Below are 14,088 nucleotides of genomic sequence, written 5' to 3' on the forward strand. Positions count from 1 at the left end.
CCCTAAACCCTAAACCCTAAACCCTAAACCCTAAACCCTAAACCCTAAACCCTAAACCCTAAACCCTAAACCCTAAACCCTAAACCCTAAACCCTAAACCCTAAACCCTAAACCCTAAACCCTAAACCCTAAACCCTAAACCCTAAACCCTAAACCCTAAACCCTAAACCCTAAACCCTAAACCCTAAACCCTAAACCCTAAGCATGAGGGAGGTAGGCGCGTCGGGAGAAGTGCCGTAACCGACCGACTAGCTAATACTTATTACACCTACTCCTAGGTTCTCTGGGTCGTACTGAGGCGTGAAAAGGCACTAGCATTCGCATCCTTCCTGTGCAAAACCCTTCTATTTCTAGCCCGCGATCGTTCGTTCGCGATCCCCGTGTGGTTCGCGCATGTGCATCTTCGTCGCGCGCTCGGTGACGACGCGGGGACGACGACGGTAATCGCGTGGGGGTCGCTTTGCATTTTACATCTTTAATTTCTAGGCCGTATGAGGTTCTCGTTATTGCGAAGCGAACGTCTGCGCGTCGCCGCCTACGCCACTCGCGCGGCGACTATTTCTAAAGTCTTCGTGAACGCGCTTGTAAAACAGCAACGTCTCCTGCGACAGCGAGGCGCGTGAACGTTTCAGAGCCTCGACCACATCGTGCGGTTCAATCGTCGGCGGAGCGTTCGGCTCAGCCACGTCTTCGCCGCGTTCAACCGCTGCAGTGTACGTCTTAAGGACTCGCGTCGCGGCGACGTTCGCGCACTCGCTCACAAACGCAGCCAAATCGGCGCCTGAGAAGCTTTCCATGCGCTCCGATTCGGCGATGGCGACCAAATCTACACCCGGTGCAACTTTAATCTCGCGCGTGAGTGTTCGAACGATCTTTGCGCGAGCGATCGCGTCTGGCATTGGCAGATACAGCAAGTGATCGAGACGCCCTGGACGTAAAAGCGCTGGATCGACGACGTCTGGGCGCGACGTGGCGCAGATGACGAACACGCCGACGAGCGATTCGACGCCATCCAACAGCGTTAAGAATTGATTGACCATGCGATCGGTAACGCCGCCGTCTGTCCCGCCTCGTCTCGGCGCCAAGGACTCAAACTCGTCGAAGAAAAGCGCGCACGGCGCGGCGTCCTCCGCCCTCTTGAAAAGTTTTCGCAGTGTCGCTTCGCTTTCGCCGTAATACTTGGAAAACAGTTCTGGACCTTTAATTGTGATCGAGCGCAAACCCGCGTTGACTATCGCCGCCTTGGCCATTGCAGATTTGCCACTCCCCGGGGGACCGTAGAGGAGCACTCCAGTCGGTAAACGCAGGGGACACTGTGAAAAAATCTTTGGATGTCTCGCGGGAAGCGCGATGGCGTCTTCGAGAATTTGTTTGACCTCGTCGAAGCCACCGATTGAATCGAAGCCGTCGACGTATTCGTCGATGCCTTCGCCGTCGGGCCCATCTGACTTTGCCAAGGAAAGTTGATCGATCGGTGTGTAGCCTTTGAGCGCATCCTTGAGCTCGTTAGATGACACGCGAATACGCGAGCCGATAGCGCGGTGAGACTCGTTAGCTCGTACGCTGAGCGCGCGATCGATCTCCGACTCAATAGCTCGATCCATGATGATGCGCAAATCGGCGACGTCGAATCCATCCGTTCTCTGAGAAATCGCGTCGGCGACTTGTTCGTCGCAATCGACGCCTCGATGCGCGGCGTACGAAAGAATCACATCTTTTCGCGCATCCATGTTTGGCTTGCGCACTTCAAAGTCGTACTCAAACACGTCCTGCTCTCGAAGCGGCTTGCATAGGGCGTCTCGTTCACTCGCCGTCGCTATAAACGTCACCTCATCCGCATCCGCCATTTCGCTCATCGCGTCGGCGATAATACACGACAGATGATAACTATCGCTACTCTGACCTTCTTCGTCGGCGTCGGCGCCGCAAATTTTCTCAAGATTCAACAGATAGCATATCGACGGTTGCCTCGATTTTGCAGCTTCAAAACCAGCGCGCATCGCCTCCAACGCTTTGTAATGCGGCTTTGGAAGCTCGTCACACTTGATTTCGACGACGCCGCTCAATGCCTTGACATCGGTCGCCAAGTGTTTGCACAACGACTTTACAAGTCGCGAGCGTCCGCGACCCTTGGATCCAGTGACGAGCGTTCCTGCGCACATACCGATACCATATTCGTCTCTGAGCGCGATGGCGTCGAACCACAAGCTCGTCTTTAAATTTTTCAGAACGTGGTCCGTGTGCTCGCGGAGCGCCTCGCCCGGGATGTGCGCAAACTCGTCGTCATTTGGAATAGTCGGCCAAACCGTCACGCCCGGAGCTGGATTTCTCGTCGACGTCTTTCGAGGCGTTCGAATCGGTTCGCCGAGCTCGACGCGAATCTTTGACGACGGACCGGCCAAAAGACTTTTAAGCGACACTAGAATCGGCTTTTCGGGATTGCTCACTCGAGCCGAAGCTGGATACTTCAGCTCGACTTCGAAAATCGCGTTCGCGCGATCGTCATTGTCTGGGACGTTCACGGCAACTCGAGTTTTTGAGTTGATCACGACCGCGCCGTCGACACCGTCTTCCCGATCCAAAGTTGATTGCTCTCTCAACCACGCGATGAAGAGCGCTCGTGCGCTTTCGTCGTAAAACTCCGCGTGCGCTTTCGAGTCGAGATCCGCTCCGGGCGCATTGAACCCGAGCGTCACTGCGTACACTGGTCCGAGTGCTCGAGCTATCGCGAGAATAGATCGCCTTTTGGTAAAAAGATCGTCGCCACTCGTCGCCGCGGCGTTTTTGTCATCCGTGGTTTCGCTCGGAAACGCGGGCAACACTGGTCGCAGACGTGCGGTGAACGCTGTCGGTTCGTTCACGTCGTCTTCATCCACTTCTTTTATGCGAATCAAATCTCCCTGGAAAAGTTCTAGCGCGTGCGCCGCAGCTGCGCAAATCGCCACGTGTTGCGGAGCGACGACTTTGTCGTCGTCGACGACGATGACGCGCAGGAACAACGAAGTGACGTCGTCGTCTGTGCGGGAAAAATCAAACTCGCGCTCGAAAGAGTGCTTAAACGCACGCACGAGCGATCCGTGACGAATCTTATGCTCCTTTGCGGTCGCGCTACCCACCGCAATGGCCGTCGAGCGCGGTATTTCCAACTCTTGTTCAAACTCACGGCGCTCGTAGGAAACCACACGTCGATGCGCGTCCAAAAGCTTCGCGCACGCCCCCGTGGGATGTTGTAGCCGCAATACCGTCGATGTTTTATTCTCGTCGAAGTTCTCTAACCACTCGCGCAAATCCAAGCCACCTACGAGATCTTCGTCGTCTGAATCCATCGTCGTAGACGCGCGCCACGGCTCGACGATGAGCTCGGTGTTTGCGGCTAAGCGCGCGACTTGAGCGCTAGCGGGAGCAATCGACTGCACGCGCAAGAATAATGGCTTTCCTCCTCCGGGACCGTAAAATGGAACGGTCTGCCCGATCGCCGCAAGACCTATTTGCGACAACAGCGTGGCCTCCATCGCCTCGGCTTGAACGACGACAGCTTCCCAGTCGTCTGACGACAACGGCGCCACGGACACGCTCTCTGCCGTCGGAAGATCGGCGTTGAGTTCGTTGCCGAACGCAAAGCGGGCGTCGTCGCCATCCTTAATCCCGAGCGAGCTCGCCAAAGCGTGCGGCACGCCAATCTCTCGCGCGCTTTCGCCGCCTGGCGTGACTCCTCCAGCCCAAGCGAAGTGCAACACACGACGGCGTCGGCGACTCGACTTCGAGTCCTCGAACTCTAAGACGACGTGACGAGGAAATTCGCCTCCGTGTGTTCTCGATCGCAGCGTGGCGGAGACCACGTCCGCGGGTAACTGCACGAAAGCGGACCTGTCGTGCACGATTTTGACTCGTCGACGGTCGTAAGCGACGTCGTACCCGGCAAAAGCCACGTCTCCACCGTCTTCCACGCGCATGAGTGCCGAGTTAATAAGACCACTTAGATGCGTTCTTCTCCGCCTGCAATTGCGCCGGCGTCTTAACCACCGAGTTAATAAGACCACTTAGATGCGTTCTTCTCCGCCTGCAATTGCGCCGGCGTCTTAACCACCGAGTTAATAAGACCACTTAGATGCGTTCTTCTCCGCCTGCAATTGCGCCGGCGTCTTAACCACCGGTTTCGCGCGTTTTTTTGGCTTCGGGCCGCGATTCGCTTCGCCGAGCTCGACGCCTTCGGGCGCCTTCAATAAGCGAAACGTCCCCCCCGACGCGGTCGCGCGTCGACTGAACTCGAGCTCGTTCTTCTCGTTTACTTGCCGGGTGATGTCGGCGTTTTGCTTGTGCCTCGAGACTACCGACGCCGTGCTCGACGGCGAGAAAGCAAACTTGCCCTTCCTTTGCTTTATGACTTTTCCGTGTCGATTCGCGGCGACCTTCTTCGTTTTGCCCGCCCCGACGCGCCCGGTCGCTCGCTTCGCCTTCGACTTTAACGTCTGTCCTTGCGGCATCAACGCCAACGTGAACCCACTTCGCGGTGTGACGCGCGCGAACGACTCGAATCGAATCGTTTCGAAATCGCTCCTGATTGACGCGTTCGCTTTTTCGCTTGTTTTTCTCCAGCCGCCGCTCGGGTCGTTGTTCGGGCGCACCGCACACGACGACGCGCGTGACGACGACGACGCGCGCGAGTGCGTGGTGACGAGCATCGTCGTCGACGTCTGCATCCGTCCATCGGGCTTCGCGGCGACGCGCGCCGCGCCGGGAAACGTGCGAATCGTCGTCCAACGATCCGCGTCAGGTCGTTGAAGAGAAAGGCACGTCAACCGGGCGATTGAATCGCGCGCGCGAGCGACAGCGTCACGGACGGTGGTCGTGATGACGAAGACGACGCCGGTAATCATGGAGACGGTGAACGCGACGAAAGTGGCGCCAACGACGACGCACACGACGAAAACGAAGGCGCAAAAGGCGCGGAAAACGACACAGACACAGAGGCAGACGCAGTCGCCGGCGACGGGGAAGCGACGACGAGGAAGACCACCGACGAGCACGAAGCGAGTGATGATCAACGATGACTTGGGACAAATGAGAATCGGCGCGATGTTACCGATGGGAATACCAGGGATGTCCACGCCTCTAACGAACGCCATGATGGCGTCGGCGGCGGCGGCCTACGCCAGTCAGTTACAAGCGGCGTTTAGCGCTTCGACGAGCTTTTACGCGCCGCACGCGGGAGCGTTTCGGTCGAGTGCAGACGTGACGGTGAACGTGAATGAAACGTGCGCGACGGATGATAACACGTCGATGAGAAATCATTACTTCGCTTCACCGAACGGGGATCCTGTGAGCGCGGCCGCGACGTTCGCGCACAGAATGATGATGTATCAACGCACCGCCTACGGAACGCTCGGTCAATACTACGCCTCCGAGGCACGTGCGATCCGCGATGCGCGAGGGACGTACGCCCAGTCGCACATGAACCAAACAACGAATCGAAATGCGGCGCAGCTTGTCGCTGCGGGCGAGTGTGCTAGAGGACGCGCCTCGATCGCGGGCGTCGATGGTGGCAAAGGAGAGCCCAGCGCGTCACAGAAGCAATGGCCGATCGTTCCTCAGGTATCGACTGCTATTTGCCCTCCTAAGAGTGATCTCGTTCGATCAACGCCACCGGGCGCGTTCGGTCGTCCTCAAGCGGTGAATGCGGGCGTACAGGAAGCGTCTGCGGCGAAAACAAAGGCGAAGAAGGCGGCTGAAGAGAATGCGAGCGGCAATGAAGACTCGCGGTCGTCCCGAGACGACCCTGAAGCCGCAGCTGCGGCTGCTGAGGCGGTGGTGAAGCGCGTCAACGAAGCGAAAGCGCTTTTAGATCCATCGGCGGAGTTATATCGCGGCGAACACGCAAAACTTCGATCGCGTGGGCAACGTTCGAGCGCGCCGAGTCCTGAATCTAGTCTTGGCGCGCCAGTTGCCGACGGACAGCCTGAACACTCCGAGGCGCTTGGATCGAAAGGTTCGAAGAGTGCCGCTGCTTGAGCGCTTCGATTCGCACGACGCGCTGGAACGAATGCAACTTTTTGCAGAGCGCGCGCAAATAACAGCGAACGGCTCCATGTACACTATGTTTTGTAATATTCAGGTACTTATTACTCGCCGTTCGAGCGCGCTATCGTATACACGCGTCGGTGCGTTGCAACGCGCACGAATCGCAAAGTAATCTGCGCGCGTCTGTTCTGATGGATTTCACCTGCCTCACCAGTCGTTGTAGTGAGGAGGGGCGGCCGCCACTCGACGTCGCGCCCGACGCCACGGATGACGACCACCGATCGCGTCGCGCCCGGTGGTGATGCGGGCACGGCGAACGCACCGACGAAGGACGCACGTTTACGCGCGCGAATCGCCGAACTCGCCGCGCTCGGGCGCGCGAACGACGTCGATGGTTTCGTGGCAAAATTCGTGCCGAAAGACTGTGAGGTCGAGGACGTGGTGGAGTTTACTAGATCGTTGCGCGAGGATGGCGAGCGGTGGGAACTTTTACGTAGCGAGATCGATGCTATCAACGCAGGCGCGCCGCGCGCGCGATTGATCGCGGGTGATGAGATGAAACGCGCGGAATTTCGGTTTGAGATGCCAAGGCGAGACGGAGAAGACCTGGTCATCAATCGCGAAGTCGCGTTCGTCAACTACGCCGAAGACGGCGAACCGAGCGACTGGCGAGCTGAGGGTTGATGGATACACGGTACCGGTATCTTTCTAAATAAAACACTAGCTAGCACTCTGTTTCGTTCAAAGGTTCGGATGCGCGACGTGAAACGCAATCGGCTCGAGCTGACGCGTCGGATCGAGAGAGCGCGCTAGCGGCACCGCGAGGGTGTCGTAGTTGTGCTTCAGCAAGCTACCCACTTTGCGAAATTCTTTTACCCACGCCGTGGCGGCGGCTGAGATTCGCTTGGCCTTTTCAGGGTCATCCCTCACTTCTTGAACGAGCTCTTCAAAGTTACTGAAGTCCTCCTTCAAGGGATAGTAGTGTTCGTACGGCTTGAGCAGATCAAAGTACGAATCCTTCATCGACGTGACGTGATGAAAGAGGACCCCGGGCATGGCAAGCTTGGGGATGACTCCACTCCACGTCGTCCCACCGCCGCCGCCAAGATCTAACTGATAGCGATACTTGCCAAACGTATCTTCTTCGATGTGCTCCCTCGTGTCCAAATGAAGCGGACCGGCAGCGTGACCCCCCCCCCAGTTGAAAAATTTGGCATCGATGAGCGATGAGTTTAACTTACTCATGAGCACCGCTTTCATTCGCGGTCCGATTCTATTGCCGGCGATCAATTTTTTCATTTTGCCTTCCCTGTTTGCCGAAGAGGCGATTTCGTTGAAGAAACTCTCCCCTTCCGGCTTCGAATTTGGCCAATGACCAGAAAGGAATACGTAATCGCTCCCTCGCCAGATGGCTTTGTCGATCAAGTTGTCCCATTCGTAATCACTCTTATTCTCCATGGCATCAATATTGAAAAGCCCGTAGTATCTGCAGTCCAAACTGGTCGCACTGCTTCCAGCACTGCGATCGCACTTCGACATGTCGTCTTTCGTCGACGGCATCTCCAAAAACTCGCACGTAGGTTCCATATCTGGCGTAACATCGAGAGTAGGCGACGGTCCCAACGTCTTATCGATGTCCATGCAATCGATCAGTACGAGTAAAGTCGCCGAGTGCATCGTCGGAAGCGTCGCTTTGTTAACTGGAGAACTTCCGAAAGCGTATATCGTGTCCCACTTTTCAAAATCACAGTGATCCTTCGCATATCCATGCGCACTGCACGGTGTGTGCGGACAATCGGTAGATGTGAAGAGTATTTCGAACGGCGCCGATCCCGGGGTCAGCCTCGACGGGTAATACCTTTCGATCGTTCTTTGTAGTAGAGCACCGGACCCCTCGTCTCGAGTTTTTCCAGCCCCTGGATGTGTGCGAAACCCGTTCGTCGGATCCCACTTCAAGCTCCCGAGTCCATTCCCGTACTGCCGAACTGTAATGTTCTTCCCACCGCGCAATAAATTGGACGTCCCCGCGTACGCGACGAGCGCGGCCGAAACGAGCGCAGACGCGACGTTCAACACCCTTCGGCCGGTCCGCGCGGAAACGAACGCGCGCGGACCTAGGACCGCTGCATCCAAAGCCGACGAAGAGGCGCGCGTGTTAGTAGTGTCATTCTGCGCGTCGTCATCGCCCGTTCGCGACCGCGCGACCAAAGGTTCGCGCTCGGTGACGTTCATTGCGCGTCGGACTCCGAGCGAGGCTGTGAGTGTGGTCGGTGGCGACGTTGAAGGCGACGCGAGGCGAAGGGAACGAAGGAACGACCTTTATTACACATGAAACGATGAGCAATGGTGTTGTACAGGATTCAAATCGCACCGCGAGCGTTCGCGCGCCCCGCGCGCCCGGTCGCCGCGACGCGGTCGAGAGCGCGTTCACGTCGCCCCCGCGCGTCCCGCGGCGGCGGCCGCCGTGGCTGTCGTCGTCGCCGCCGCCGACTTTCCGAAACTCGTCCAACCTCCCAATTGTGCCTTCACGTGATCTTCCACAGATTTCGCATTCGTCGTGAGCACGTACGCGAGCGTCAGCATCGAAGCCCCGACGACGGCGGCCAGGACCAGGCTCACCGTCAGCGCCCACGCGGCTTCGCGGCGGCGATTCTGAAGTAAAGGCGTGGACTCATCGCGCCCGTCACCGCCGATCGCCGCCGCGAGCGTGCCGTAAGATTTCTTCATCGCTCCCGCGCGCGCCGTCCTCGTTCACGCGCGCCGTGGCCGCAGATCGTCCACGTGTTTTCGACACAATCGGGGTGTTACGATGTTCTTCGACACCCGCGGCGCTCGATGCGCGCGGCTTCGCGCGCGTTCGCAGCACGCCGCGCGCGCTCGAGGGATCGCTCGTCGATCGCGCGCGCCGAAGCGTTCCGCGTCGTCGTCTCGCGCGCCGCGCGTCGCGACGCGCGCGTTCGGTCGTGACGTCGCGACTGTGAATATACACGGTGCGTGACGACATCGCAATACGTGCTGCGTTTCGATAAAAACTTCTAGGGTTCGGCCAACGCCGGGACGCGCTCGAAATCGCGATCGCGCGCGTTCGTTTTCGTTTTCGTATCGATACGGTGTATCTCTGCGCGCCGCGTCATACACGCACTCGACGCGCACGATGTTCGCCGCTACCTCGCAGACCACGATCCTCCGCGCGGTGCGTAAAACTCGTTCCCTCGCGTCGACGCCGCGCGCGCGAGGCTTGGACGCCGCGCGCGCGCGCGCGACGAACCCGAGGCCGAGACGGTTCGACGCTGCGTCGGATCGCGCCTCGATCGACGAGTGATCGCTCGGCGAGCGTGGGCGCTTTGATGGCGCTGACGACGCGCGCGATGCTTCGAACGCCGACTGACGATCACTACGAACGATGTTCCGAACCACAGACGGCCAAGCCGACCAACGCGCGACGCTCGCGCCGCGTCGCGACCGCGGCCGCGGCGGATAAGCAGGAGTCGCGCCGCGCGGCGCTCGTCGCCTTCACCGCGGGTACGTACGATTGTCGCCACGCGCGCGAAACTCGGCTTTCGACGCGATGAAAAGTTTGAGACGCCAGAGTGCGCTCGCCATCGACGAACGAAGGCGATGCTCGAGTGTTATATCAACGACTGACGACGAACTCGACGTTTCCTCGACGCAGCGGCGTCCATGGCGGCCAAGTCGGCGTTGGCCATCACCATTCCGTCCCAAGCCAGTAGCGGCGGTCTCGGCCGCGAATCCGGCATGGCGTTCTCCTCCACGCAAGCGTCGAGCTCTGGTTACACGTTGGAAGGCACGAAGAAGACGGGCATGTCGGTGAAGACGAAGCGCGGCACCCTCGCGTCCGTCCGCGCGGCCGCCGAGGCGGAAGTTAACGCGCCCAAGGCTGCGGCGGCGAAGCCGGCGAAGGGTAAGAAATAAGAGGATAGTGAGGACGGTGGTCGCTACTACGTATTTCCACTTAGATGCTACAAAAGACTATGCTAATGTTTGTAGGAGCAACAGGCGTGACCTAATAAATATTACTCATCACGACGCCGTCTCGGACCTAATATCCGATACCCCCGTCGTCCCGCGATCCACGCACGTGCGCAAGTAATGAGTGTACCGCCTCGCACGATGCAAAAATGCTCGCATGAAGTGGAAACGCGCGAAGAAGCGCCATGTTCAAGCCTCGAAACAGCACCATCGGTCCTTCGCGCGAGACAGATTTCATCGCGCAATCGAGAACGCCTGAGTACACACCGGGCGCCGCGGCTTGAATCCTACTCTTAGTGACATCCAGCGGATACGTCAAGAGCCATTGGACCGCACCGGCGCTTCCGCCCGCGAGCACGATAGCGGCGGCTCGCGTCGACGGCGGCGCGTCTCGAGCGTCGACGCCATCTCCGCACAACTTTCGCATACACACGCTCTTCAAACGGTCGTACGTAAGAAAGTACACAGCACACTGAGGGATCTCTCGCGCGATCGTCGCTCCGGTACCGGCGAATATTCCCTTCATCACGCCATGTTCTCGCGCGAGCGTAAACGCCGTCGAAGTCGCGCTACGATATCGCCCGCTGTCGCAATCCACGACTTGTTGGATCGTTTTCAATCTCTCAGCCGGGCCGCGCACGAAGCTTGACACTAAACCCGCAGATGCTCCGCTGACCACTCCTGCAAGCGTGGTAGATGCCGCCTCGGCTCCGAAGGCTTCTTCTATCGAGTCACGTACGTACGCGTTGGTGCTAAACGCCACGGCGTTGATGGCGCCGTACGCTAACATCGGCGCCGTGAGACCGCGATACAGACCACGTGCACCGTCCTGTGCCACCAAACTTTTCGCCACACACATCGCTCCCCTCGTCGTGTTCACCATCGCCGTCGTCACGGCCGGCGCCGGCGCTTGGAGTCGCGCCTTCACAGTGTCCAGCGGGTGCACCAACGCCAATCCAACCATGCCCGCAACTTGCCCGGCGATGGCGTGATCGTATGCGCTCACGTGTCTGTGTTCCATCTTTGGAGACTCAGCTCGCGCACGTGCGCCGAGCGTGGAGGTTGATGCGTCCGACGTCATCGACCGTCCGGCGGCGCGCGCGATGTCGTCGTTGAGCGTCAGTTCTCGCGTCGTCATCGACGCCGGCGTCGACGCGGACGAAACATCGATCGCAGACATGTCGCGCGCGCGAGCACGCGTGTGCGCGCGCGAGCACGCGACGTTCGCGCGTCGCGATGCGGCCGATGGACTGCGAGCAGGCTCATCTTGAATCTCTCGATTTTATCCTGTGCCCCGAACAGGTGGAGGTGGAAGTATTACATGTATTGCACGTTTGTGTTGCACGCGTCGACCCACGCGTCATCGTTCACGCGCGACGCGCGTTTCGCACTCATTCTATTCAATCGTCGTCGCATCAGAACGTCGTCTCCGGAGGCCCGCCGCGTCGGAGGAATGACAACCAACGCACCGACTCGAGCCTCTTGACGAGGGAAGCTTCAAAAGCGCGCTCGCCGTGATTTGTCACGAGCGACCACGAGCTTTCGTCCGGGATGATTTCTTGAAATAAAAGATCGACATCGCCCTCGTTATCAACGACGCGCATAGACTTGCCCTCGATCTCGCTCAACGTTTTAATCTGCAGCGACATCTTCTGCGAGCCGGGGCCGAAGACGCACGCGACGTCCGCCTTCGTGGTGTGCGCGGGTACGCGAACCTTAAGAGTCACTTCTTCGTCGTCTTGACTCCATTCGAAATCCTGGTGCGGACCCGGGCGCTGTGAAGGATCTAAGGGCGCCTTGGGCGCGGCTTCGGCGTCTAAGTCTACCGCGCCTTTGGCCTTGAACTCGGCCATGGTGCGCGCGATGTCGCCGACGTTTTCTTGGCGTTCGACCGCCAACGTCTTGGCCTTCATTATCCACGCCGCATCGCTCGAGCACTCGTCCAACGTGAAATCTAATCTTTTGAACTGATCGTCGTCGTCGAATATCCGCGCTATGAACGCGTCACCGAGTACTTGCTGCGGTGACCCCGCCTCGGCGCTCATGCGACTCGCTCGCACGTTGGTCGGCAAACCTTTGGATATTCCTCGATCGTCCACGTACATGTTCACGTGCACGAACCCGGTTTTTTTCGACCCGGGCAATAAAGGCACGGGTTGCGCCATCTGCATCGACAGCGCTGCCGCCATCATATCGTCCGACAGCGTCTTCGCGCCGCCGCCGCCGCCGCCGTCGCCGTGGCTCTCCAGCTGCGCCTTTAGTATTTCCTTTTGTTTCGCCTCGTCTCGTCCGTGCGCGCCGTCTTTCGCGCCTTCGACGCGAAAGTGTAGGCGCAGCGCGTCGAGCAAGCACTCCATCTCTCGTTCGCGCGGGATGACCATCACGCGCTCCTCCATAGCGCGCGTCTCGTCCCACGGCACGAACACGTAGCGAAACGCCAACCGATCGACGCTGACGTCGTCGTTCGCGGTGCCGAGCAATCCGCGCGCGATTCGATCATCGCTCGCGTTCGTCGTCATCTTCACCCCAGCGCGTCGCGCAGTGTCGCATCGGTCCGTCGAGCGTCGCGTCCGCGCACGGCGCGCAGCGGCGCGGGCGAGCGTCACGTCGCGACGCGCACGGACGCGGCACGCGCGCGCGGTGCTCGGACGGCGCCCGGACGCGACCAGACGCGCGCGACCGCGAGTCTCGTCGTAGTCGCGCGCGAGAGAGAGCTCGAGCGCGCGCGCGCGTTCGCGTGCGCGGTCGTTCGTTCGTTTGATTGATATTTGGATTAGATTCGACGTCGGTCGTTTCGTCGAGGCGCGCGCGCGACGACGACGGCGACGAACAACGTCGAGCGGTGACGATTGATCGCTCGAGCGGACGCGGGACGAGCAGCGGGAGTGCGGAAACGCGGCGAACGAGCGCGATGGCGTCGGCGAGCGCGAACGCGGGCGCGGCCGCTGCGCCCGAGCGCACGCTCGGAACGGTATTTCGCAAGGTATTGAAGACGCTTTGGGTGCTTTTGTGCGCGCTGATCGTTATAGCTCTGCCATTCGTGTCTTACGACATGAAGAAGCATGATTATCAGACGCATTACATCGCGTGGTTCATCGCGTTTGTCTTCGTCGCGTTGTCGTTGCCAATCACGCTGTACGAAGTGACGCAGCACCTGGAGAATTATCGTGCGCCGAGATTACAGCGACACGTGATCAGAATATTGTTCATGGTACCAATTTACGCCGTGAACGCGTGGTTGGCGTTGAGATTCAGGTCGAACACGATTATTTTCGATACGGTTCGCGAGTTTTACGAAGCTTACGTCATCTACAACTTTTACACATATTGCATCGTGTATCTTCAAGAGTTTTGTTCACCTGGGCTGTCGTACATCGTCGCGCGTAAGGCGACACAGCCGCACATTTGGCCGCTGAACTTGTTCCTGCGCGCACCCAGAATGGGTGAGCCTTTTCTGCGACTTTGTCGGCACGGGGTGATCAACTACGTCGTCGTGCGACCGGTGACGAGCGCGGCGGCGTTCATAGCCGACGGCAATGGCGTGTACGGTGAAGGGCAAATCTTGAATCCATGGGTGGCGTATCCTTACTTGGTTTTCATTAACAACTTGAGTCAGGCGTGGGCGATGTATTGCTTGATTTTACTGTACAAGGTGATGTACCGAGAATTGGCCCCGATAAACCCGTTTTGGAAATTCGTCAGCGTCAAAGCCGTGGTCTTCTTTTCCTTTTGGCAATCCATGGCGTTCGCGGTGCTCGTGAAGACGGGGATTATTTCCGCCGACGATCAAGCGTGGGCATCCGATTACGACGCCGCGGAGTTGGCGAACGGTATTCAGGCGTTTTTCATCTGCATAGAGATGTTCTTCGCCGCCATCGCGCACTCGTACGCGTTCCCACCAGAAGAGTACAACATGGGCCAAGCCGCGGCTCCACAGAGGAAGTTTAGCGAAAACATCATCGAACTTTTCGATGTGCGTGATGTGTACCAAGACATCAAGAACTTTTGGCAGCAACATCGAGATAGACTGACGGGAAACTACAATCCTGGTGTCGCTTCGCCCGTACCGTTGCATCGATC

General features: G+C 58.7%; 10 protein-coding genes across 10 annotated transcripts; 4 read left to right on the forward strand and 6 right to left on the reverse strand.

Moving 5' to 3' along the window:
- Positions 1-503: 503 nt before the first annotated feature.
- OSTLU_36081 (predicted protein) lies at positions 504-1,604 on the reverse strand (the record flags this gene model as incomplete). The annotated part of the gene is made up of 1 exon (XM_001416248.1): positions 504-1,604. The coding sequence occupies one exon, from the start codon at positions 1,602-1,604 to the stop codon at positions 504-506; it is 1,101 nt and encodes a 366-aa protein (XP_001416285.1).
- A 2,487-nt stretch (positions 1,605-4,091) lies between these two features.
- On the reverse strand, positions 4,092-4,484 carry OSTLU_14059 (predicted protein; the record flags this gene model as incomplete). Its single annotated transcript, XM_001416249.1, has 1 exon — positions 4,092-4,484. One exon carries the CDS (start codon positions 4,482-4,484, stop codon positions 4,092-4,094), a length of 393 nt encoding a protein of 130 aa, XP_001416286.1.
- Positions 4,485-4,639: 155 nt separating this feature from the next.
- OSTLU_29816 (predicted protein) lies at positions 4,640-6,009 on the forward strand (the record flags this gene model as incomplete). Its single annotated transcript, XM_001416005.1, has 1 exon — positions 4,640-6,009. Exon 1 carries the CDS (start codon positions 4,852-4,854, stop codon positions 6,007-6,009), a length of 1,158 nt encoding a protein of 385 aa, XP_001416042.1. The 5' UTR covers positions 4,640-4,851.
- A 276-nt stretch (positions 6,010-6,285) lies between these two features.
- OSTLU_92250 (predicted protein) lies at positions 6,286-6,702 on the forward strand (the record flags this gene model as incomplete). The annotated part of the gene is made up of 1 exon (XM_001416006.1): positions 6,286-6,702. The coding sequence occupies one exon, from the start codon at positions 6,286-6,288 to the stop codon at positions 6,700-6,702; it is 417 nt and encodes a 138-aa protein (XP_001416043.1).
- Positions 6,703-6,759: 57 nt separating this feature from the next.
- OSTLU_14061 (predicted protein) lies at positions 6,760-7,695 on the reverse strand (the record flags this gene model as incomplete). Its single annotated transcript, XM_001416250.1, has 1 exon — positions 6,760-7,695. The coding sequence occupies one exon, from the start codon at positions 7,693-7,695 to the stop codon at positions 6,760-6,762; it is 936 nt and encodes a 311-aa protein (XP_001416287.1).
- A 750-nt stretch (positions 7,696-8,445) lies between these two features.
- OSTLU_29819 (predicted protein) lies at positions 8,446-8,745 on the reverse strand (the record flags this gene model as incomplete). The annotated part of the gene is made up of 1 exon (XM_001416251.1): positions 8,446-8,745. One exon carries the CDS (start codon positions 8,743-8,745, stop codon positions 8,446-8,448), a length of 300 nt encoding a protein of 99 aa, XP_001416288.1.
- A 954-nt stretch (positions 8,746-9,699) lies between these two features.
- On the forward strand, positions 9,700-9,951 carry OSTLU_29820 (predicted protein; the record flags this gene model as incomplete). Its single annotated transcript, XM_001416007.1, has 1 exon — positions 9,700-9,951. One exon carries the CDS (start codon positions 9,700-9,702, stop codon positions 9,949-9,951), a length of 252 nt encoding a protein of 83 aa, XP_001416044.1.
- Positions 9,952-10,078: 127 nt separating this feature from the next.
- Positions 10,079-11,029, reverse strand: OSTLU_36045 (MC family transporter: carnitine/acylcarnitine; the record flags this gene model as incomplete). Its single annotated transcript, XM_001416252.1, has 1 exon — positions 10,079-11,029. One exon carries the CDS (start codon positions 11,027-11,029, stop codon positions 10,079-10,081), a length of 951 nt encoding a protein of 316 aa, XP_001416289.1.
- Positions 11,030-11,325: 296 nt separating this feature from the next.
- Positions 11,326-12,533, reverse strand: OSTLU_23992 (predicted protein). Its single transcript, XM_001416253.1, has one exon. It carries the CDS (start codon positions 12,525-12,527, stop codon positions 11,424-11,426), a length of 1,104 nt encoding a protein of 367 aa, XP_001416290.1. The 5' UTR covers positions 12,528-12,533; the 3' UTR covers positions 11,326-11,423.
- A 476-nt stretch (positions 12,534-13,009) lies between these two features.
- On the forward strand, positions 13,010-14,005 carry OSTLU_3819 (predicted protein; the record flags this gene model as incomplete). The annotated part of the gene is made up of 1 exon (XM_001416008.1): positions 13,010-14,005. A coding segment is annotated over one exon (996 nt), but the record flags the coding sequence as incomplete, so codon positions are not given.
- Between the last annotated feature and the right edge of the window lie 83 nt (positions 14,006-14,088).

Source organism: Ostreococcus lucimarinus, chromosome 2, assembly GCF_000092065.1.
Source record: "Ostreococcus lucimarinus CCE9901 chromosome 2, complete sequence".
Taxonomy (NCBI): Eukaryota; Viridiplantae; Chlorophyta; class Mamiellophyceae; order Mamiellales; family Bathycoccaceae; genus Ostreococcus; species Ostreococcus sp. 'lucimarinus'.